Source organism: Protopterus annectens, chromosome 5.part0, assembly GCF_019279795.1.
Source record: "Protopterus annectens isolate FY-2018-M chromosome 5.part0, PAN1.0, whole genome shotgun sequence".
NCBI lineage: Eukaryota > Metazoa > Chordata > Ceratodontiformes > Protopteridae > Protopterus > Protopterus annectens.
In genome coordinates, this window is record NC_056735.1 from 140,907,974 (window position 1) to 140,933,213 (window position 25,240).

At 40.5% G+C, this 25,240-nt stretch overlaps 1 protein-coding gene across 1 annotated transcript in view; it reads left to right on the forward strand.

Moving 5' to 3' along the window:
- Positions 1–25,240, forward strand: part of VWA3B (von Willebrand factor A domain containing 3B) — a 2,054,405-nt gene that overhangs the window by 423,174 nt on the left and 1,605,991 nt on the right. The window contains exon 6 of the mRNA XM_044071813.1: positions 5,796–5,929. Coding sequence (XP_043927748.1) covers positions 5,796–5,929 — 134 coding nt within the window. The remainder of the gene's footprint in view (positions 1–5,795; positions 5,930–25,240) is intronic.

Genomic DNA, 25,240 nt, shown 5'->3' on the forward strand with positions numbered 1-25,240 from the left:
AAAAAAAAACTTTTACTGCCATTTACAACAGAAGCATCACAGCAATCCACAAAAGTTTTGGGCAGGCATAAATAAACTTATTCACCCAGGGCAATGTACAACCCTTACCCCCTCAGCTACCATCCAGAAACCTTTGGAAGACGTTGCCAATTCCTTTAATAGTTTTTTCACAGAAACGATCTAGTCACTAGCTAACCAACTATCTCCCAGTCGCCCAAGTCCTAGCACCGCCACACCGAGTTCTCAACTCCCCTTTAACTTTCAACCAGTTTCCACATCACTTATCCATGCCCTAATGAAGAAACTAAAACCTACCACCCTTGCAGCGAATCTCCTCTTAGCTGAGTATCTCCAAAAGCTGCAGATGCCATAGCATACTCGATCTCTATCCTGATCAATAGAACTATGTCAGAAGCAATTACAGACCTATAGCTATTTTGTCACCCCTGGCTAAAATTATGGAGAAGTGCATCCATAAACAACTCCTGAGCCATCTCATTAAGCACAATCTCCTGTCTAAATCGCAGCATGGTTTCAGACCATTCCACAGTACAACCACAGCCCTCCTCTCCTTCTCCAATGTTATTAATCAAAACCAAAACAACAATAAGCTTTCTTCTGCCCTCTTTCTTGATCTCTCCAAAGCCTTCGACATGGTCAACCACCAACTACTCATACACATACTTAAAACTATTCCCCTAGATGTCCAGGCTATCAAGTGGTTCAAATCTTATCTGAGTGGTAGACAACAGGCTGTACTATGACAGAACAAACTATCTTTCCTTCTGCCTATCACCCTTGGGGTCCCTCAGGGCTCTATATTAGGACCCCTATTATTTTCTATCGTAATTAATAACCTGTATGCAGTCATCCCAACAGCCACCTGCATTCAATATGCAGATGACTCCACTTTGATTTGCTCTGCCACCTCCCCTTTAAGTCTGCAGACTCTATCCCAAAATGTTTTTAATATTGTCAAAAATTGGCTCTGTAATCGATGTCTCCTATTAAATCCCAACAAAATAAAGCTACTGCTTTTCTCCCCCACGTGTAAAGCCTCCGCTCCAACCTTTACTATAAAATCTAATAATGGTACTCTCATTGTCCTAGATCCCTGTACCAAACTCTTAGGTGTAACAGTTGATAATAACCTCAAGTTTGATAGGCATATAGGTTCATAGGTTCATAGCTTGGTACTAGGCTATCGGCCCTAGGGCCTATACAAGCCTAGCCATAACAATTCCCTGGCTATTTGTTCCCACACTGTTTACTTCCCTGGACCCCTGTCTAGCAGGGTGACTGACATAACCCCCGGGGTGAATTTCCATTCTCCCACCCAATCATCAAGGTTCCTTTCGAAGAGGGCCAAAGAGGCGCTCTGCTTGACATATATGGGCAGTCTAGTCCAGAGTCTGGGGAGTGTCTGGGTCAGGAACCTATCCCTCCAGCATGTTTTGTTTATTGTGATGACAAGGTTAGATCCCTGGAGCATGTGGCTCTGAGGGATTGGGAATTCTTTAAGTGTAGCATGTCCAACAGCTCTGGGTTTGACATGGCCTTGTATGTTAAGCAGAGATCGCCTTTGAGTAGACGATATGCGACAGAGTATAGCTGGAGTTTTTTAAGGCGGTCAGCGTAGGGCATTTGCTTTAGGCCTGTGATTCTTTTAGTGAGGTATTTCTGTGGCTTTTCCAGTTGTTGCAGATGTCTTGAGAGGTACATACCAAATGGGGCGTTGTATTTTATAATGAGTCTAATGAGAGATGAGTACAGTGGGACAATGACCTTCTTTTTTCTGGATGAAAAGCCCTTAGTGATGAGGTGTACACATAGGATTTCCTGACTGTTGTGGCGATGTGGTTATCGAAGGTGAGACCACTGTCCACCCGTGTCCCTAAGTCTCTTATCACACTTTTGGTGTTTAGTGTACTGCCACCTATGTGGTAATTAACAGGTACATGTTTTTTCCCAAAGGGGATAACCATGCATTTCTTGGCATTGAGCTTAAACCCATGGCTTTGGAACCAAGCATCTGTTTCTGTAAGGCCCTTTTGTAGAGTATCTACATCATTTGGGGATTCAATAATGGCTCCCAGTTTGCAGTCAGCTGTGAACTTTGTTAGCCAGAGTCCCTTAGTGTTGGCCTGTACTTCAGAGAAGTAGATGCCAAACAAGAGCGGTCCCAGGACTGAACCCTGAGGTACTCTACTTGTCACTTGTCTGGAGCTGGATTTGGAGTCAGCTACTGGGTTCTCTCAGTAAGCCAGTTGGCAACCCATCAAGTGACATAGGGATTAATGCCCAGCTTAGTAAGTCTATCTATGATTCCAGAGTGGGGGGTGGTGTCAAAGGCCTTGGCGAAGTCCATATAGACTGTGTGGACTGCCTTACCCTCATCGATGGCTCTGGAGACTGATTCGAAGAAGTCAATCAGATTCAGGAGACAAGATCGGCCCTTCACGAACCCAAACTGGGTGGGGTCCAGGGTTTGAAGGATGCCAGAAGCCTGAGGTGAAGCTATGATTAAACATGACACTTAGGTGAGGTGCCAGTTCATTTTGTAGTTCATGTAGTACACAGCCTGGGATGTCATCTGGTCCCATGGATGCTGTATTCTTAGATTTGGAGAGTGCATTTTTTACCTGTGTGGCCGTTATTACCAGAATTTGGAAATCTTCCGGTGTTGAGATGGGCTGTTTAGGGGGTGAGAGGGGGGTGAAGTTGGCACTGAATTGATCTGCCAGGATATTGGCAATATCCTTGGGATCAGTATATTTAATGACATTTTGTTGTAGCTCAGAACAGATCTGAGTATTGCCATTTAGATTCTTGACATAGTTATAGAATGCCTTGTGGTTGTCTTTGGAATCTTTGGCAATTTTATTTTCATAACTAGCTTTGGATGATTTTATGAGGGATCTCAGCTTCTTAATGAGGCTGGTAAGGGAGTTTTTTTGCACCCTGGGATTTTCTTCTTTTGTGCAACAGTTTCTTTTTTGTTGTTGTAAAGTTTGTTTATTGCAGGGGACCACCAGATTGGCTTACTTTTTTTGGGGGGAGAGCATCTTGGTTCTATTTGGGATGACACGATTCATGCATGAGTTGATGTGCTCGTTCAGTGCCTTAGTGTAGGATTCAGCAGTCGAACTTTCAGTTCCCGTCTTCATGGGTGTCATGACGTTTGTTACTTCTGACTTGAGTAGCATGAAGTTCGTTTTGAGAAGTTTTTTATGGAGGTTTCCTTACTGGGGGGTGGGGGTGGGATGTAGATGTTAAGGGTGATTAGCTTATGGTCAGATCTGACCAACGAGGGGGTGACCATAGGTGTGGAGCATCGATTTCCCATGTTGGTAATGACCAGGTCTAGGATACTGGAGCCCCTGGTGGGACTATGGATTAGTTGATCCAGGGCACTGGAATTTATGAATTCCAAGAACCGTTGGGCAAAGGTGTTGGTACACAAGTAGTTTTCCCAGTTAATCGCAGGGTAGTTGAAATCACCTAGTATTAGGGTGTTTGATTGTATCTTAATATTTTCCAATATGTTTAGAAAGGTGTAGTGAGAATCTTGGGGCATGGTGGGGGATCTGTAGCAAGCTACAATTTGGATTGCAGTCTTACCTAGTATTAGTTGCACCTGGAGAATTTTCGATACATTGTGTTGGACAACTAGCTTGGTGGTGTGAATATCCTTGGTGAATATGGACACTCCTCCACCTTTAGTGTTCCGGTCCTGGTTTTGTGGCTGAAATGTGTGGTAAGAGTTGTAGCCTGGTATTGCAGGGGTGCTCTCTGGAGCCTTGAACCAGATCTCAGTTACTGCACAGATATCGATGTTCTCCATTTTTAAGAGTGCCTCGAGAGAGTGCATTTTGAGATTTAGACTTCTAGCATTGAGTAGCATTACCTTCCGAATTTGCATATTTGTACCTATTATGGTGGTGGTTTTGTCCTTTGAACTTTGCCTAAAAAAGGCACTATAGTGGTGGCAAGAGCCTTAGCCAGTAACCTGAATCCCAAGGGCGACTTTGAATGACACCAGAAGCTTAGCCAATTGTTGAAGTCAATCATTTTGTCCTTTTATTGTGGCATCATATTAATCAAACTATTAAAAAAGTTAATAAAATCTTGGCTCACTATACAAGATAAAACCTTTCCTCACTCCTCTAGCTAGGACATTAATTGTCCATACACATCTACTTTCCACCCTCCTTTATGCATCCCCTCTCTTCATGAACTTGAGTAAGTCTGACCTTAATAAACTCTCTAGCTGCTTTAATCATATTGCTAGATTTGCCACTGGAGCAGCATACAGAACACACCACTGTCTGAACCTAAAGAATCTATGGGGGCTAGAATTGCCTATCCAACTTCAGTACAATCACTTAATAGTAGCACATAAAATTTTCTACCAATCTGAAAACACACCCGTACTTACAAAATTTATAACCCCTTACAGCAACCTCAGGACACTTTGCTCATCCAACAAATTACTAGTCCAAACCCTCAAAAGCAACAACTCATCTGGAGACTCTCTATATGCCAACTCTCTTGCTAAAATATGGAACTCACTTCCTGCTGAGCTTACTTCAGAACCCGTTCTAACCCAATTAAAAAAAAAATCTAAAACAGTACTTTAAAAGGCAATAACTATGTCCTTGCTCTAATCCTAACTCTGGCAATATAAACATGTGCTAAAGAGGTCTTTTGGTCACCCCTACATTGCTTCCTAATTGTTACTCTATAACAAATCAGATTTAGAGATGACAGAATTAATTACTTTTTATCATATGTATTGTATCTGTAACAGTGCTTTAACTTGATTAATGTGACAGTTTTTCTGTATATATGTATGTATGGAGCTTTTCTCCCCGGGCCTCCACTGAAAATGTACAAGTATCAAGTCGGACTATCCTGGTCAGCAAATTTAAAATAAATAAATAAATAAAATACCTACAGGAATACAACAATGGATTACTTTGAACAAAGACCGTTTTGTTTTCAAACAGATAAGAATATGGTGTCTTTCCTAGTGCCTGTTATTCAGATAGCAAACTTAATCTGAAGAAGAAAGGGATACGAGGTGCACTGTGAGAGCAAGGGGGAGGAGCTTAAGCTTTAGGGGAAAGCCTACAGATGCCTTAAGGACTGCGTTGACCAGTCCGTATGTTAAAGAGGACAATCAGGATCAAGAAGGTCTTTCATTACGGTAAGCAAGTAATTTTGTATTATGTACTATAATCCTATTTGTAGCTAAATCTGGATGTGAGTTAAATCTGTTCTTGAACTTGAATTACTGATCTGATGAGGAAGGAGGCATGACATCCAGTGTGGCTTCACTCTTTCAGTAGCAACATAATTTTATTTATTTTATTTAACATTTGTTTACCAGGAATGTCCGACTTGGAACAAAGCCAATTTTCAGCAGAGGCCCAGGGAAAAACACTCCAGATGCATGTCTTTGAAATGTGGGCAGAAACCAGAGCACCTGGAGGAAACCCATACGACCTCACGGAGGACATGCAGACTCCGCACAGAAGGCACTCCAGCCGAGAATCGAATCAGAGAACCTCTTGCTGTAAGGCAACAGTGCTACCGCTGCACCATTGCGCCATCCATCATCCCAGCTTTGTTATTTTATTAGCATATCGCATGTCATATTACCCTGTCATTCCTCAAGAATGATATCTTGGTCTACCTTTTTTCACTTTGGTGAGAATTTCTTTTATTTATAATATGCTTGCAATGCATCTATACTGCCTCATAAACTTCTCATATCTATGTTTATATTACAGGTTCCATGCTTTTGCTCTCAGGGATGATCTGAAAAGAGACCCTGAATTGCCATCAGGCAGTGATGTAGAGAAGGATTACCTATCCTTTTCAACCTTTTCAACACCAAGGCAACTCAAAGGAGGTTTGCCACCAGGTAAAGCATTACCGTTCTGTAAAGCAGTAGAACTAAGTGAAAGAGAAAAAGGACAAATTTTTTACAGAATTTTGCCTATTTTTACCAAAACATTCTTATTATGTATTCTCTTCATTATAAACATTTTTATGATGTTTCATAAAGGCACAAAAAGCATGGTGCCCTCCCATACAATCTTCTGATTTCTCTGTCTGATTACTCAGTATTATAAATACTTAGCATGTAGAGCAAAGTGTCATACTTTTCAGATGCATCGTGAGATATTCAGTTATACAAAGACATTACTCTTTACCGTCTAAATCAAAATACACATCAGACTAAAGTACATGTTAATTTGCATGCAATGTGCAAGCTCTGAAAACAAGAGCTTGTACATTTCAGCATTAAAATTATTACTCTGAGTACAGAAAAGCTCTAAGCGTATGTACCAAGGGAACAAAGTGAACACGTATTACTACAAATAATACAAAATTTACGATGTCTTTTGGGAGGAGAACAAGGCCCCTGCACAGCTCACACCCTTTACTTGTATGTTCTCACTATCTGGTCACTCCAACCTGGTGAAAGATTAATCAGGTATAACAACAACAAAAATGTATTTCTCCATTTCCTGTTATTCTTATAGGTCACCAAACATGTACGTTTTGTGATTAAACACATCACTACAATAAGTAGAGAGCAACATTGTTATGACCTAATAATATCACAAGACATCGTGCAGTTCTAGTGTAGCTACTTTGTGACTTATTATGCAAACTGAAGAATAATAATTTTTGATTTCTGAAAGTTTGCTTGCATTGTATTTAGAGTTACATAGTAATTTGGTAAAAAACATGTAGTATGAGGCAGCTGAGTAGAAAATAAGACGTTAATATTCTGAATTCTGAGTGTTCAATAATACATTATTTCTACAGAAGCTGGAAGGTAGTCCATAGATTAGAATGTCAGATGTAAAATTTCCTTTGTTTCTAAAATAACCTATGTTGAATTCAGGAGTTGATTATTATGAACACTTATAGTGAAGTATTTGGGTTAATACACAAAATTTCCCAAGTTATGTGGTGGTACTAGCACAGTTAAATGCCTGATCTGGTCATGACTTTGGTGATTTCCACTGTATGGATCTTCTGATGACATTAGTTTCTGTTTTTGTAACCATACATTAAGCTGTGTAAAATGTTTATATTTGCTTGAGTGAAACTTACTTTAAGCACCCGACAGGGTGCACAGTAGCAAACCTTACCCCTGCCGTCTTATCACTCATTCTTTCTACTACTTTTGTGTAAGCATACGTACAGCATAACGTCCATCAGAGCTTCTGACTTGCCCCCCCTCCCCATCTGCTCACAGCCCATGCCACTGGATGGCAAAGCTCTTAAAAGTGTACTAATAACAGTTGACTTTGTGTATGAAGCAGGGGATGCAGGGAGGTGGCAGACCCCTTTCTGCATATGGGCATTTTTCTCTCGTTATCAGTCAAAGCCATGCTAAACCTGTGCAAAAATGTGTTGGTGTTTAAAGGAAGTTATACCTTTGCTGAAGACTGAATTTATATAATGAATAGGCAGCTTCATTTTTGTAGTTTCCTCACTGATCTCAAGCCTTATGGGACATTACATTTCACTCTAGCTTAATCATTCCCTGTATGATAAGTACTGGGTGGTTCTACCCCCTCAAAAGCCTTTTACACTTCATTGCAGCCTTTTTTGTCCCTATCTACTCACCTCATAGTGCCAGGAATTCCCCCCACACATTTGGCAGCTTTAGATGTCTGCTTATATCTGTGATTTTCTTTGCTTGTCTGCTGCCAGCATCTTGACCTTCACAATGGACTGACAGACAGGGAAAATTGCATACCTCCCACCTGAAAAAAGAAGGGGCTCTAGAGGTAAAATCATCCACTCCCTGCTTGGCCTTTGGCTCCCAGTCTGCTCCAGGATCTAATTATTTCAGACAAAGCTGTTCTTTTGCGCTCCAGATCATCTTATGTTAATTTATATTTCAGAGTAAAAACTATTTGTCAAAAATGGCAAGTATCAGATGAAATAGCAGTGAACCAGCTGCATTGTAAGTCTGTGATGCAGATAATGAAAATGGCAAATTTAGAAAGCCAGAGTCATGAAACTGATGGGTGTCCATCGTAAAGCTGCACAACTTTATGAGAATTAGCTGAAAGTGGCAGCTAGTCTTTCAGTCTGATCATTTCTAGCAGATTTAATGTCTTTGCAGGCACATGGATGTATTCCTGAGATAGTCCATTAGAGGGAGTCCAGCTATGGACAGTGCACCTCTAATTTAATGGAATTTGTTCTGAAGCAGTGATAATATTCTCACATGTAATGTTTACAGAGAGAATATGGGCACAGCTGTATTATGTTTAGCATAAGGTTCACTATTGTATACGTATGTAAACATGCAATCTTGTGCAAGATACACATTTTCTGTTTAAGGGCTTGATATTGTACTACTTTATTATTTTGTACTATTATGAATGATGTCCCTATGAAAAATGTAGTCCTTTTTATTATATTCTTCCTAAAGACTTTCTAAGGTGTCTTTTTTTGTCTATGATAGAATCACATATATACCTGTGAATACTGTTCTTAAGTTTAATAAGAAAACTTTTGCCAGAAGAACAAAATATTTATACACTTTTCTGGAGTAAGAGCTAGTTGCTGTAGCTCCTCTTTCTTCTTGTGCTGCTTTCTGTCCTTCTGCAAGATAAAATACGAGTCCTCCAATTATTAAACTAAAAAATTAAAAAACAATAGCAACAACAGTGAGGGCTGGGTGTGGTAAGCAAGGACATACATTTCAACTGTCAAAGAAGCAAATCAGGGACAAAGCCCCTGCAAATCTGGGACATCTGGCTAAAATCAGGGGCATCCAATTAGCATAATTATGCATATTATAACTAGGATGAGGTAATCAAAGTTAAAGAGACAAGCAAGACATAGTTAAATTTTATTTTTACTTTTACTGTCTTGCAACTAAATTTACAATGGCATACATGTTGCTGCCTGAAGTAAAACTTATTTCCCTTAAAACACAAAAGCAAATTTGCCCTGAAAAGTAATGAGAATATTGCATGTAAACAAAATACTGCTCCTTCCTCTGTTGTGCATGCAAACATTAACCTAGCCACAATGCTGTTGTGGTAGCATAGATCTGCAAAACATAATGCACACTACACACACACACACACACACACACACACACACACACACACACACACACACACACACACACACACACTTATGGGCAGCTTGGAGAATTGCAGATCACTTGCCACATGTCATGGACTAAACCAGGGTACACTCAAAAAAAACTAACTCATTCCCTCCAGTACAGCTATTTTGAGTGTGTACCTTTAACTCGTAGTGGGTGTGGCTTGAGCTTTTAAAAAATGAAGTTATCACCTTACTGTTCTAACCAATATTCACTGACAGAGGTGAAATATCAATACAGTTGTGTTTGCCATCATGTATGCTTCAAGATAAAATATTCTGATACCTTGTATGTAGCATGGTTTTGAAATTATTAATGCAAGTATGAACAAGTAATATTTGATGCCTAGAGGAGCAGTAGGAGGTAACTTCAGAAACACCTAGAGGGGCACTTGGCTGTAATGAGTAAGATCCGAGGAGAACATACAGAGTCCACAGAGAATGCATCCCAGATGAAAGACAACAGTGCTAGCTAGGCTACTGCACTACCCATTTAGCAACCATTATACTTTAGCTATTTTAGACAAGCATTTTGGATGTCTAATTTAAGCAGAAACAAATCTGAGGTAGTTTCTTGCAAAACATGTATTTTTTTTTCTCTAGTCATGATGCCATTATTGGGGAATTAGAGATAAAACACTTCTAAGGTAAGGGTGTATGTAAAGTAAGTACACATGCTGTTAAAATGTGAAAAGGAATTTCTTGTGTTACGATATTATTGAGAAATAAGGTACTGATGTAAGTACTAATGGTGTTGGTGCTTTGCCTTAAAATAAAATGCACATAGAGTATACATATGATATGAGATTACTCAAGATAGGCAGTTGGATGCAGCATACATATGTATATGGTATTAGGTTAAGGAACCTGCAGGAAAAAAAGAAAAATATAGTAGCTAAGAAATAAATATTTCAACTGACTGAAGAAAATATGAAAAAAGCTGCATAGAAGACAAAGAATATGCTTTAAAAGGTCAAAAAGGAAAAATGTTTATCACTACTAGGATAAATAATCAGGGGAACATTTTGTGTAGAATAATTGGTGACAGACACTTGAGAAAAGGTAACAAAAGAGACGGAATATGGGTAATATCTCGGTATTAAGAAAATATTGGGGTTCTTTAATACCTATTCTATAGAACCAAATTAATGGATACAGAGAAGGTGCATTTTTATATAATAATGTTACTTTAGAAGAGCTCAAGAGCATTTTAGAAGAATTAGCAGGCATGAAAACATAAGCTTAAGTTGGCTTAAGTTATGTTATTACAATCATTACTAAAACAGAATTATATAATGTTGACAGAATTATGATTTACTAAGTATATTACATGCAAAGGTCAATGATTTAATGAAAAGGAAAGAGACTTTGAACCAGTAGTTAATTTTTTATTGAAAAAAAGGCAATAAAATTATTTTGATTAACTAGAGATGTTTAAATTTTATGAGAAATAACTATAAGATGCTTGCTAAATTTCCAGGAAATGAGATTTGGTACCTTTTTGCAGTTTTATTTAGAATAAGCCGTAGGTGATATAAACTGGAATAAAGATGTTATGAGAAATTTATATATAACAGAATGGATAGTGGGACAAATGAAAGGTGAGGACAGAACTGCCATAGGGATGGGTATACAGAAACATTTGATAATACAAGACATGACGGATTACTGAATTAGTTACAGGTGCATGAGGTGAGTATCTAAGTAGTAAACTGGATAAAAATGACTTATTATAAATTAAAAATGGTTTCAGTGATGATTATTTTAGATGTGAAGATACAGCAAAGAAAAGGAATTAGTTAAGAATGTCCCCTAAGTTCATTTCTTCAACAATAACAACTGAGCACATGTACAGGTTATTAGCTGAATTTAGGCTGTCATTTCCATATAGAGGGGTGACAACAACATAACTGTGTTGTGATACCAATTGGACCAGATTAAGTGTGCCAAGTAGACATGTGTGTGTTAAATGGAGAGCTGTATATGGGACAATATTTTTTGGGAACAGGTGCTCTTTTTAAGGAGAGAGTGGAATGTTGTGGCGGGGTCATAGGCAAGTCTGAGGCAGGAAAGTTGGGAAGGTGAGGAAGCATTTGCAGACAGACAAGACATGCAAGACAAGAGACAGAGTTGTTAAAAGACAGAAGAGGGGGGTGAAAACCTTGGTTGGGGTGTGGGTGGGGGGATCACAAACCTATGGACATCATGTTTGGTGAGAGTGAGAATCAAGTCCTCACCCACTGGACTGTCATCACTGTCACCTCACTGCACCGATGGCTGCAGTCTCTGATGTCTGTGTGTCCTTGTGTTATTCAAGATGATGATGGAGGCAGTGTCTTCATTTGGCATAGGCATGCACCAGTTGTGTGGTGCACAATCCTATGCACCAGACCTGGCAGTGTAGCTTGGGTGACAAAATCACCCCCTCTGCCTCTAGTCCCAGAGAGAACCATAGGCCTATACTCTGGCGCAGACCTACCTGAGGGTCTGGTTAGGGCAGGGCCAGCAGAGGGGGGGGGTGCTGCCAGGCTGCAGCCCAGATGTGCTGGGCCTTGGTGCCTTAACCAGTGGAGGGAGTATAGGTGGACCATGGGCAACCAATCTACCCCACTGTACTGTGGTAATAACATAAATGCAATTAGTTTTCCATAATGAAATAAAACATTAACACAAAATAATGGACAGAATAACATTAAATAAAATTTAAACATATAATAAATTAATATAAAAATAATAAGTAATATAATTACAAACACAATGCTAAACAGTAAGAAATGAAAATGTATTTAACAGAAAAACAGTAGAAAATTATAAATAATAAACAAAACACAGGTAATAAAAATAATTTTTATAATGAAAAATATGATTATATACATAATATAATAGCAATACAAATAATAATAAAAATAAGAAATACATAAAAAACAAACAAAGAGAAGGGGTGGGGTGAGAGAAAAAAGAAATAACATTAGTAACCGCACAGATAATATACAAAACATTCTACAAATTTACTATATTCTGTTGCATTTTACTTTTAACAATACCAAATGCTAATAAATCTCTTTATTATTTTGAATTATACCCTGTTGCTAACATAGATACATTATAGTTCAGATCATATTGCATCCAACAATCAGTCATGGGGGCATATATTGCATGTATGCATGTTCCATGTACACTGAGTACATTTGACAGTAGGCCATACGAGCCACAGCTATAGAGGTCAGCACTTCTAATGCTATCATTATGAATAATTAACACTACTGTACTTTTACTGATGACAATGTAAAACAGTATTGTAAAGAGCCGAGTTTAAATATGGGGAGTGTGATATTCAAACCCACAAGCGGTGATTAATGTAATATTGTAGCTTTCCTTTGGAATACAGCACAATGCAAGCACTCTTTCCTTTTACACTTTATAGATACAGGTTCAATGTTATAATGATAACAATCTGCAGCATGCTGTTGTTGTCCCTGGTTTATAGGTTATACTTTACATTGCAATATTTATGTCAAATTAAACAAGTATTGTATAATTTGAGAGTGTGATTTTCTAAATTACAACCCCAGACTACTCTGTAATACTGGACTGTTGTTTTAGCTAACATATTATACAACGATCTCCCCATTAATATTCCAAAACGTGCACACTGATTGGTCAGCATGCACGTTATAAATCAGACTTATACTAATGGAAAAAGGTCCGGTCGCCTGGACTTTTTCCATTAGTATAAGTCTTTTTTTACAGCAACGGAGAACGCAAGATCTCTGTTGCTTTTTAGACACTGTGTTGCTATGTTAAAGGAGTTTAACATAGCGAGACAGCTTTAAAAAAGTAATGGAGATCTTCCTTTCTCTGTTGCTTTTTTAAAGCTGTCTCGCTATGTTAAATGGGTTTAACATAGAGAGACAGCTTTAAAAAAAGCAACGGAGATTCTCTGTTGCTTTTTTTAAAGCTGTCTCGCTATGTTAAACTCCTTTAACATAGCGAGACACTTTGTAAAAAGCAACGGAGATCTTGCTTTCTCCATTGCTTCCACCCACAGCTCTGATGTACTGCATAACCATATGCATGCGCAGTACATCAGAACTGCTGCAGAAAAACAGACAGCTGCAGAAGGTCTGCAAGGAGACATTATACAATGCAATTATTTAAGAAAAGTAAGTAATTTTTTTTTCTTAAATAATGTCATTGTATAATAGCAATAACCCACTTCTGGGTGTGGGTAATGCTGGATTTACCCACGGTTGTCTTTGTTTGGCCACTCTGGCTTCGCCCTTGTGTCCAAACCACACCAACTGTGGGTAAATCCAGCATTACCCACACCCAGGCATGGGTTATTGATACACTAATGCATGCATGCTTTTGCTTTACAATGGGCAAATGCATACTCAATGTGATACAAGTATTTACCACAATAAGCTGTATTTACTCCTAATGCTAAAATAACAGTACTGTTTGGAAGCATAAATACCACTTGCATCTTGCATCCTTCTCATTCTTTCCTTGTAGGTTTACACATTCATTTATCGATCCGCATTAGCTGTGGTAAAAACAGAACACAACATAATACCATTAAGAACACCAGTCATGAACAAATGCAGCTGCTACATCCTGCAAGTAGTGCCTGTAAGTGGGGAATGTGGCACATATGGAAGTCGTGCTAACTGCAAGGGTTACTGTCTGCATACTTGTCAACTGAACACATATTTGCAGAATGTCCAGATGTGTGACTCGTACCTCTGGCCCGTATTCAAGATCATAGTGATTGAGTTGCAAGCTATTGACAAGTCATTAAAGATTGGAGACATAAAATAATGACAGAGATCTCACATTCAGATTGCATACCCAACAGAAATGTAATGGTGAAGCAATACCTGTTATTCTATCACCTTTCTAAGTTTGTAAGGGCAGTATGTCACAATGGTACCTATTCTTAGGCATTTGTCCACATTCCTTGCTCTAAAAGGTTGAGAGGTATGAATGTCTGTAATATTGACAGCAGTGTAAATTGCTTAACATATATTGCAGCATAGTAGTGCAGGTATTAATGTATTTCTGTTTTCCTTCCTTTTATCACAGGTACACATGAAAGTAGTTCTGTGTCCCCTATGCCACCTGATGTCAGTGTCTTTGATGAAGATGGTGGCCAAAGTGAGGCACAGCTAGGGGTTGCAGAGGCTGATTCTGACACAGAGGTTGACATCCAATGACCCCCCCCCCATTATCACCATACCCAGTCCACTGAGGCCATAGATATTGGACAGCTGAAGGGCAAAGACATTGACCTGGGAAGTGCAGCTACTACTGCAGTTTCAGTGATTGTTGACTCTGGTCATAGCCACATTGTTGGTGAGGTGCCACACAGGCACATTGATAGGGGTGCTCAGAGAAGGCCTGCTATCCCTCCCCAACCTGTTTTAAGTGTCTCATCACGTGTCACTCGACATATGTTTAGGGCCATCATGGAGGTACAGGCATGTTCAGAAAGGAACTCCAGGAGAATGCTCAGGGTTATAGATGCAGCACAGTCTAACATCTGTGGCTGCCTCCACCATGTTGTTGATTCTCTGGATGTGTTGAATGACACTTTGGAATAAAATGTATCTGTAAGGGAGAGCAGAGTATCTGTCATGGAACCCACATTGTATGTGATGAAATGTCTGCTGGGAGGAGAACGTTGGCCTTGTGGGTGTAAGTCAGCAACTACATCTGCTGAGAGCCAACATGGTCATGCCCGATTATGCTCCCATAGTGGCAGTACATCCACTGCTCCAGCAGGGAGTCTGCTGTCCACACCCAGCCATAGCAGATTATGGGGTTGTGGTCCTGGGCGTTCCCGTGAAGGGAGCATGTCTGGCAGACATTCGTCACCTTTAGGTAGTAGCACAGCATCTGACCTTGGGCATGGAAGTCCCACTGCAACTCCTGGTGGAGCGATTCTTGTGTTTGGGGGAGGAGATGAACTGTTAGCTCTACCATGCATAGCTCACAGCTGTCTGACATACAGACACACAGGACTAGCACTGAGCTTGGCTGTGTTCATGCAGACACTCACACACCAATGTCACATTGAGGGCACCTACAGACACACGCAACATTTACATGATCCATTTTGCCTGTTTTTTTTTTGCTTACTCATACATACACTCGCCAACATTTAGTGTCAGCCTAAGCCTCCTGCACCCCCACACAACACCCTGTGCAAATGATGATAATTGTGCCACACCCCTGTTGTCTGTCTTTTGAATTCAAGGATAGTAAAGCTGTGTGTTTGATGCACAGGGTGACTATATTAATTTGACTTTATTACCTCCATTTGTACTGTTGAACTGATAATTGTACCTTTCACTTAGATTGTACGTAGCCATATAGACAGTTGTTAGCGTAATAATGTATGTACTTTATAGTAGATGCTTTTGTAAGGGTTGTAAAGTCAGACAATTAAATGTGTCTCATTAATATATCTAACTTCCTCTGCAAGGATTGTTTAGTAGAAACATACGGGTTCACATCCAAAGTCAACTCATCAGATACATATGTCAGTACTGAAGACAAATCTCATCAGAATGGTAATACAGTAAAATGTTCCTTTTTGCATGTGCATCGCCATAGCTTCTGAGTTCACAGAATGTGACTAGGGTATTGACCTGATGGTGTTTAGAAGCATAACCGTTGCATCACAATATAATATTCAAAGGCAGGTATAATGCATGGCCAAGTGTTTGTATCTCAAAGACCACCCATGTCCAGGAGAGAAGCAGCAGTGATCCATGGCAGATAACATTTTCACATCAAGTCATCCAGCCTGTCCTTCAACAGGGTAATGGAGGCGCTCTGCTTGAAGCCTATTGCTTGAAGTATACTGCAGATGAGTGATATCTGAGATGGATCTATCTCTCCAGCATGTCCTATGTATGTCATAGTGTACGTTGAGGTCGCTGGAGCAAGTAACTCTAGTCTCACATTACTTACAGATATGCAACATTTTCATCCCATTTTGGCCACAGATAGCCCTGTAAAGCATACATAATCTGCCTCAAAGCTGTTTATATGATACTGCACAAAGTGACAGCTACGTCAGTCTGCCCACAGAAGACACGTGTTGGAGACCCTCTGATGTTTTATTACTCAGACATGTTTGAGGTCTCTCAAGTTGGGGCAGGTGTCTGGTACAATACTTATCAAAGGGAAGATTATATTCATTAATACGGCCAATGAGGGATGCGTATAGGGAATAACATATATTGCTATTGATGTAATGCAGAATGCTTACCTCCCCACAGTAGACTGAGGTTGCAGTCAGTATGTGTTCCAAGGTTTATCAGTACAGAAGTGGGGACCAGCGTACTCATGGTTACTTTATAATAAGCAGGAACATTTATTATTACCACAGGTATCCTGATGCATTCCTATGCAGTTCATGTAGCACTCATGGCAGTCATTAGTGCCACAGACCCTCTGTTTTGTTCAGGACTTCTGAGACGTATATGTCAAACATGAGGGGCCACAGCACTGACACTGCTGTTACCACACAGGTGACATGTCTGCTGCTTGAAGTGAAGTCTAGCACTGTGATTGAATGTTGTTGGTCTGTGATCCCATTTGCAAACCAGCTGATAACATAGGATTTGATATCACCTTGGTTAGTTTCCCAATGAGAACAAAGGTTGAATTTTGTTGAAGGCCTTGACCAAGTTACGATAGGATGTATGCACAGCTTTGACTTTGTGTATGTCTCTGGTCATAGTCTTGAATCCCACTGGGTTTTGCAGTCACTAGATACCCTTGGGAACACCTAACTGGAACACATGTATTGTTTGGAGGTCACATATTTCCTTGTGTCTGAGATGTATGCAAATTGTATCCATTGTCTTACAGCTTAGGTTGCATAAAGTTATGGTTGTATAATGACACTTGTGTTTTGCCAGTCATTCCTTGTGTGGTTGGAAAATGGTCACTGTATTCCATGCATTGTGGATAACAGTAGTATTCAGACTGTGGTTAAATATGGTGCCAAGGGGAGTAGCTCACTGTTGAAACCCATGAAGAATACAGGCCAGAATGCCATCTGGTCTCATGGAGACTGTGCTCCTAATCTTGAAGATGGCAGTGATAACTTTCTCATTGTAGATACCACAGGTTGGAGATTATGTTGCACACATGGTTTGTAGTAGGTTTGGTGGTGGCAAGGGGACACTTTTCAGCCAAATGTATCTGCTAGCAAGTTTGGAAGTTACATTGGGTCAGTTTGTGTGCTACCATACACAATTGGATCCAAATACATCTGAGTTATATAATTCAGTTTGAAAATGTACATGAAGTAAACATTATGGTTATCCCTGGATATGTTATTGTGTAAATTATTAGCATAGTTGCTCTGTGAAGGTTTTTGAAGGTGTCTTATTTGTATGTTTATGTTGAGGAGAGTGGCCTTCCAGTCCTGGTTTCTTAATATTGTATTTGTAAACAGAAGCTTCTTTCACTTACTGTGTAATGTAGTAATGACAGGCATCCACTAGTATGGTTTGTATTTTCATGAGGATCTTTGTTTGAACCTATAAAGCAAGACTGTGTGTATGCCTTTGTGTAGATGTGTAGACAGGGCATCAGGGAGTAAATTACTATAGCTGTTAATGTCCTTTGTGGAAACTATGTCTTGGAAGTAGATTAGACCATCCGTTAGGAGGGTGTATTTACCTTGGATGATATTTTTGAACCTCAGTCCTCCTTTGGGGAGTTCAGTAGCTATATCTACTTCAAAACATACCGCCTTATTGGATTAACAGTGAAGGCACTACACATGTGCCATTACATTGTTCACTCATATTGCTTGAGGTACAAATTTAGAATATGAGATAACTTTGTAGGGTGGTGCACTATTTCTTCCATGGTGTTTCATTTCACAAACTCCAGGTTAATATTCTGCAAGAGTGTTTATTACCTTATAATTATCCCAGTGGATGAATACTTTCACTCACCCCTGCCTGGGTTGTTTTGTTCTACTTTAATTGTTCCACATAGTAATATATAGGCTGTGTGGCCTTTCGTGTTTATGGACAGTGACCTGTTGATGGCGATTACATGCAGGGGGTTCCTATCCACAGTATGTTGGACAGAGAATAACTATATATATAGTTATCTTCTCTAAATAGTCTTGAGGCTTTCTAATCTTTAGTGTAAATAGATACAACACCTCCTGTGGTTCATACAACTTCCATTTGCTGTCTGCATGTTAGGAAGGCATTGTAGCCTTTTGAGGTCAAAGTAATTACTGCAGCCTTGAGCCAGGTTTCTGTGACTGCACAGGCATCATCATCTTCACTGTGAAGAGTGCTTACAGAGTGCAGTTTAAGATGAGAACTCCTAGGATTTAGCAGCATGGCCCTTACTTTGTTGGAGTTGTACATTTTCACATTGGTTATTCTGCTTTTGTGACCTTGCCTAATAAAGGGATTATGGTACAGTCAAGTGCCTTATGTCTGGCAAAGCAGCGTGGTCTAGCCACAATGTTATCCCACACTGCCAGGTACTGTATCACCATAGAAGGACACCAGAAACTTAGGCAAGTTCAGTGAAACTGTTGTTCTTTATATATTGGTATTATCCTCAGCGAGGGTATAATGCTGTTCAAACATACCGACATACCTGGCTGGGACCCATATTTTCATAGCTCAATCATGTCTGTGTTCATATATTTCATATAGTCACGTCTCAAGTTGTGCATGCCAAGATTAAGTATGCTGGATTAAGAGTGGGACTTGTTGTTGAGAGACTTGATTGCATGTGTGCTGTGACAACTACACCTGCCCCACAGCAGACACTAAACTTATCTTTATTTAAGCTGGTGATTGGGGCATCTGTACGTCTCATTATATAGTCAACTATTATGAAAACCTTTGGGATACATGCCCATTGCCTTAAGCACATCTGTTGTGAGACAGTGGTGGTGATGATATTTCTTATGTGTGTTGTCTGCTTGTAGCCTGGTTGTGTTTAGGATGTGTCTGCTGTTTAGGTTGGTTTGTGGAGAGTACCTGTGCACATGATGGTTTGTGTTGGGTGCATATTATGAGTAGGAGTCAAGGTGTGTGAGTGGACAACCTGTTTAGTGTTACTTTTCTGGAAGCAAGAGAGCACTGATTCCAGATTCCTAATATAGGTGAATCTCTTGAAATTTGTACTTCAATGATGTAGGAGATACAGACTATTCAGTGCACATGAGGTATTATCTGCACTTTCAAAAACTCATGCCAACTTTGCTAGCAAGGGAGACAGGGGACATGATAGGTGATAATGGGAGGTTTGAACCTGGTATCTACATAGAGAATGCAAAAAGGTGGGTGTATATGTGATATGACTGCTATTTTCAGGTGACTAATCTATGGGGTATACATTATGAGGTCCTTCATAAGGTGGATCAGTACCTCTGTTATTGATAGGTAAGTGTGTAAATTGCTGCTTGTTATGAGACAGAGGTTCTAACAGCTAGATCTGTTCTGCTACATAGCAGCAGCTGATTGAATTTGAAAGCAATTGTATTGATGTTTCTGCATGTTTGAGGGCAAAGTGTCAGAGCCTCTGCACACAATTCAGAGCAAATAATACAAAGAGACACTGTTAAAGCCCAAACTGAGTCCAGACACACTAACCTTCAAATAGATACTCCAACTGTACACTCCTGCCACAAGTGTACAGATGGGGTTTCTCCAAACTCAGATGTCATTGTCTTCTTCCTATTCTTTTGGATAGTAGCATTGGATAGTACCATTAGGGCTCATCACAGCAGATCATCTGCTTCCATTTATACCCATCTGCTGCATCTTGCTCTGTCACACCAACCACCTGCATGTCCTCTGTCACCACACCCATAAACCTTATCTTAGGCCATCCTATTTTCCTCTTACCTGGCAGCTCCATCCTTAGCATCCTTTAATATACCCACCATCACTCCTCAGGACATGTACAAACCAACACAATCCCACCACTTTGTCTTCAAACCATACAACCTGAGCTGGCACTCTAATATATGGTTAATACTCCTGTCCATGCTCAGCATACACAATGCAAATTGTAACATCTGGGATTCTGTCAACACCTGTTATGACTCCTGTCTTTTTATCAGTGGCATCATCAGCAACCCATATGACATAGCTGATCTTACTGTCATCTTGTAGACCTTCCCTTTCAGTCTTATTGGTACCTGTTAGCCCAAAATCACTCCTGACAGTCTTCTTCACCCACTCCACTGTGCATGCTGTCTCTTCTTCACCTGTCTTCTGCACTCAGCATTACTATGAACTGTTGATTCAAAGTATTTCGCATCATATACCTTTGCTAACTGTACTCTCTGCATCCTAACCATTCCTCTATCCTCCCTGTCATTCACAAACATATATTTTCTCTTAGTCTTGCTGAGTTTCATTCCTCTCCTCTGCATAACATATGTCCACATTTCCAGGTTCTCACAAGCCTGTTCCCTACTCTCAATACAGATCACAATATCATCCGCCAACATCATTGTCCACGGGGACTACTGTGTGACCTAATGTGTCAACCTGTCCATCACTATTGCAAATAGATGTCATGATGTTTGTGCATACAATAACAGGAATGTCACTGTTGTCTGTCTGTCTTTTATAGGATGAGGTGATATCTACCTGCTGTCAGGTCAGTGTGTGACCATGACATGTTGTAACATATACATATCCAACAATCTGGTATTGCTGATGACATCAGCAGTGTCTGTTGTAGACAAAAGGACAGTGTCCCTTAGGCTGCTGTAATATGCTCTGTGTAACATTCACCAACAGCTCACACACATACACACACAGTTGACTGCAATGAGAATAGAGCCCCTACCTGAGTTTATGAACGACAGATTCACAGTACTTAACCCACACACCACAGCACAAGTCTTAATTTAACAGGACTGCAGGTGATCTTATGGTACATGACATCAGCAGGCCACGTAGGGGAGTTTGGAGACCTGTTTTGCCTGGCTGTTTGTGCAAGCAACAAAGCAGTGCAAAACCATGCCATTTGAGAAGTTAGTGTGGGATACACACTTACTGTTCTTTATGGAGACACACACACCAAGTTGACTGCAGTGAGGATAGAACCCCTACCTATCTAGGTTTTACCTACTACAGATCACAGTACTTAACACACATGCCACAGCACAAGTCTGATTTTAACAGGACTGCAGGTGCTCGTATGGTAGATGACATCAGCAGGCCACGTGGGGGAGAAGAGTTTGGTGACCTGTCTCAACTAGCTGTTTGTGCAAGCACTGAGACAGTGCAAAACCATGCCATTTGAGAAGTCAGTGTGGGATGCACACTTACACGGTCCTTTATGGAAACACACACACACACACACACACACACACACACACACACACACACACACACACACACACACACACACACACACACACACACACACCAAATTGACTGCAATGAAGCTAGAACCCCTACCTATCTAGGTTTACATACTACAGATCACAGTACTTAATGCACGCACCACAGCACAAGTATGATTTTAACAGGGCTGCAGGTGATTTATGGTAGATGACATCAGTAGGCCATGTGGGGGACAAGAGTTTGGAGGCCTACGTCGACTGGATGTTTGTGCATGACCAAAACAATGGAAAACCAAGTAATTTGTGACATCAGATTTGGATATACACGTCCACTTTTGTTTATACACACACACACACACATGCACACACATGCACACACACGTGCACACACACCCACACACACCCACACACACCCACACACACCCACACACACACACACACACACACACACACACACACACACACACACACACACACACACACACACACACACACACACACACGCACACACACACACTTGACTGCAGGGTCTGTACATCGCGACTACATAGTGGGTCCGATTTGTTCCCCTCCCCATACTTGAGAGCATGGACACTCCAAAAAATTATAAACTTCAGAAAACTTTTGGACTACTAGTTGATCACCTCCACAGCCTCTCTGCTTCTATCCAGTGTCTGTACATCATGACTGCATAGTCGGTCCAATTTGTTCCCCTCCCCATACTTGAGAGCATGGAGAGCACGGACACTCAAAAAAATTATAAACCTCAGAAAACTTTTTGACTACTAGTTGATCACCTCCACAGCCTCTTTGCTTCTATCCAGTTTATGTACATCGTGACTACATAGTGGGTCTGATTTGTTCCCCTCCCCATACTTGAGAGCACGGACACTCCAAAAAATAATAAACTTCAGAAAACCTTTGGACTACTATTTGATCAACTCCACAGCTTCTCTGCTTCTATCCAGGTGCTTACAATGGCTATTTTCAACTCCACTCCACTGAATTTTGTCTTGTAATCCTTTCAGTAGCACTAGCTATTGCTTTGTTAAGAAAACAGGTATTTGTAGTGCCTTTTGGTTGAGCTCTGCATCGGTACTGACAGCTCCACTGTATCCCCCCATGACTTCTAAGCTATTCTTACTTTTTTCTCTCTTCCCTACCATAGTGTTTAAATTAGGCTGCATGTAAACTTATTTTAAATCTATCTAGTGGAGTGTCTCACTTGTCTAAATTCTCCTAATTTCTGCCTGCTTCTTTTGACTTTTGTATTTCTCCTAATTTCTGCCTATTCCTTTTGACTATAGGACTCACTCATATTTTAAGTACTTAGCCTCCTGTTCTCAAGTTTCCCTGATACCTACTGAGTAGATCTTAACATAATAAAAAGAAAATATAAAACAGAAAACCTACTGTCTGGCTGTAGCTCTATCCCAGCCTCAGAGTCTCAGTCAGTGATTATTTTTTCTGGACAATCATGCCTTTTTGGCTCTTATACTTAATGCTCAAGGCCTTAGAAACAAAATCCCTAACCTTCATGCCTGGCTCTCCCATAACCACCCTGACATAACTGCCATTTATGAAACCTGGCTCAAATCCTATATAAAAGATCATGAAATCTTTCCACCAGGTTACCAAATCATTCGCAATGACAGAGCCCTCAAAAAAAAAAGAGGCGGAGTAGCTATAATCTACTCCTCCTCCCATACCATAACTCCTTACACCAATAAAATTCCAACCTTTGCCAATGCTGGGATTACAATAGGCTTATTAAAAATAAACATCCACAAATCCATATGCCCTTTATATCCCCCCAGGTGGTAACATCAAAACACTTGAGAACATCATGTTGTGGTTTTCCTCCCACATAAATAATGAAACCTATATCCTTGGTGATACCAACATCAGTTGGACCACTATTAACTCTGATACCCCTTCCCACACTATCAACCTATACAATTTTTCCCAACTAATTCATTCACCAACCAGATCAAATAAAGATGGTACCTCTGGAACCATCATTGACTGGATCCTAACAACTCATCCAAATCCAATCACCAAAACTGTAATAATACCAGATCCTCTCAGTTATCACTTACCTGCCTTCACTGACTGGCTCCCATCTCCTCTACAAAAACAACACCATTACATTCAAACCCGCAACCTATCCTTTGTTAATCCCCAAACATTCTCAGAATGCCTGAAGTGCACTGACTGGTCCCCTCTAAAAACCCTCCCACTAGATGAGGCCGTATCCTACTTTAACCACTCATTCCTGACCCTGCTCAACCAGCAAGCCCCTCGAGAACCAAATGCATCAAAACCAATCCCTGCGATGGTTATCAAAAGAAACTAAACTCGCCCTGCAACAAAGGAACAAAAAATGGAAACAGCATCAAAAACATAAAAACCCAAACTCCCTCTTAGAATTTAAGCATCTCCGAAACTCCACAAAAAAGCTAACAACTAAAGATCGCAAAGCTTACTACTCCAAACTCCAGTCCTTGCAGTCAAAAAACCCCAAACAATTCTGGGACTCCATCTCATCAATTCATTGCACCCTGGTAGTAAAGAAAACCTCTGGCCTAATCCTGCCCTCTCCAACCTTGACACAGCCTCCCAGTTCAGCTTATTCTTCATAGACTGCATAGCCAAACTATCCACCTCCTTCCCACTCCCCTGCTCCAACCCCAGCCCCTCCCACCACAATCTCTATCCCACTCACCTACCCCCTTCACACCCTTCTGCCTTACTCCCATTCCCACAAGCACTATAAAAAGACTTCTCCTCAAACACAAAGGGTTTGCAATGCACCTGATAATCTTCCACCGACCTTCCTCAAGCTCCCTGCAGACAGCATCACCTATCCCATCTCTATTATAAATAGATCCATGCAAGAATCATACATCCTTTCCATCTGGTGCCATGCCTACATCATCCCCCTACACAAAGGTGGCAAGAATACTGACACCACCAACTTCAGGCATATTGCCATCCTTTCCCCTCTTTCTAAAATTCTAGAGAAAACCATCCAAGTACAATTAATGATACACCTAACCCAAAACAATCTCCTCTCCCCTACCCAACACGGCTTCTGCCCTGGCCACTCCACCATGTCTGCCCTTCTTCCCTTTCTGGAAACCATCAACATTGAATGAGACTCAGGCAAATTTCTATCTATGCTATTCCTAGATTTGTCAGAAGCCTTTGACACCATCTCCCACACCCTACTCATATTCCAGCTTTACATCCTACATCTCTCTTCCTCCACCATAGCCTGGTTTTCCAGCTATCTGTCCAACTACCAACAAGCTGTCCAATGGAAAACTTCAACCTCCCCCTTCCTCCCTACACCCACAGGCATCCCTCAAGGTTCCGGTCTTGTCTCTCTACTCTTTAACCTGTTTATTAACAACTTTCACCAGTCCATCCCAGAGTCATCTGTCATCCAATATGCAGATGACTTGACTATCATCTGCTCAGCCTTCTCACCTTCTGATCTCCATGCAAAAACCCAGTTAGCCTTCTCCACAACTGAAACCTGGATGCAGTCCAACCACTTAGCTCTAAATGCAAATAAAATCAAACTAATGATCTTTCCCCTACCAAAAACTCTATTATTGTCAAAACCTCATTCACCGTACAGAGCCAGAACAACACCTCCCTTGAAATCGTTCCCACCACCAAGCTTCTCAATATCATCATTGATGATGAACT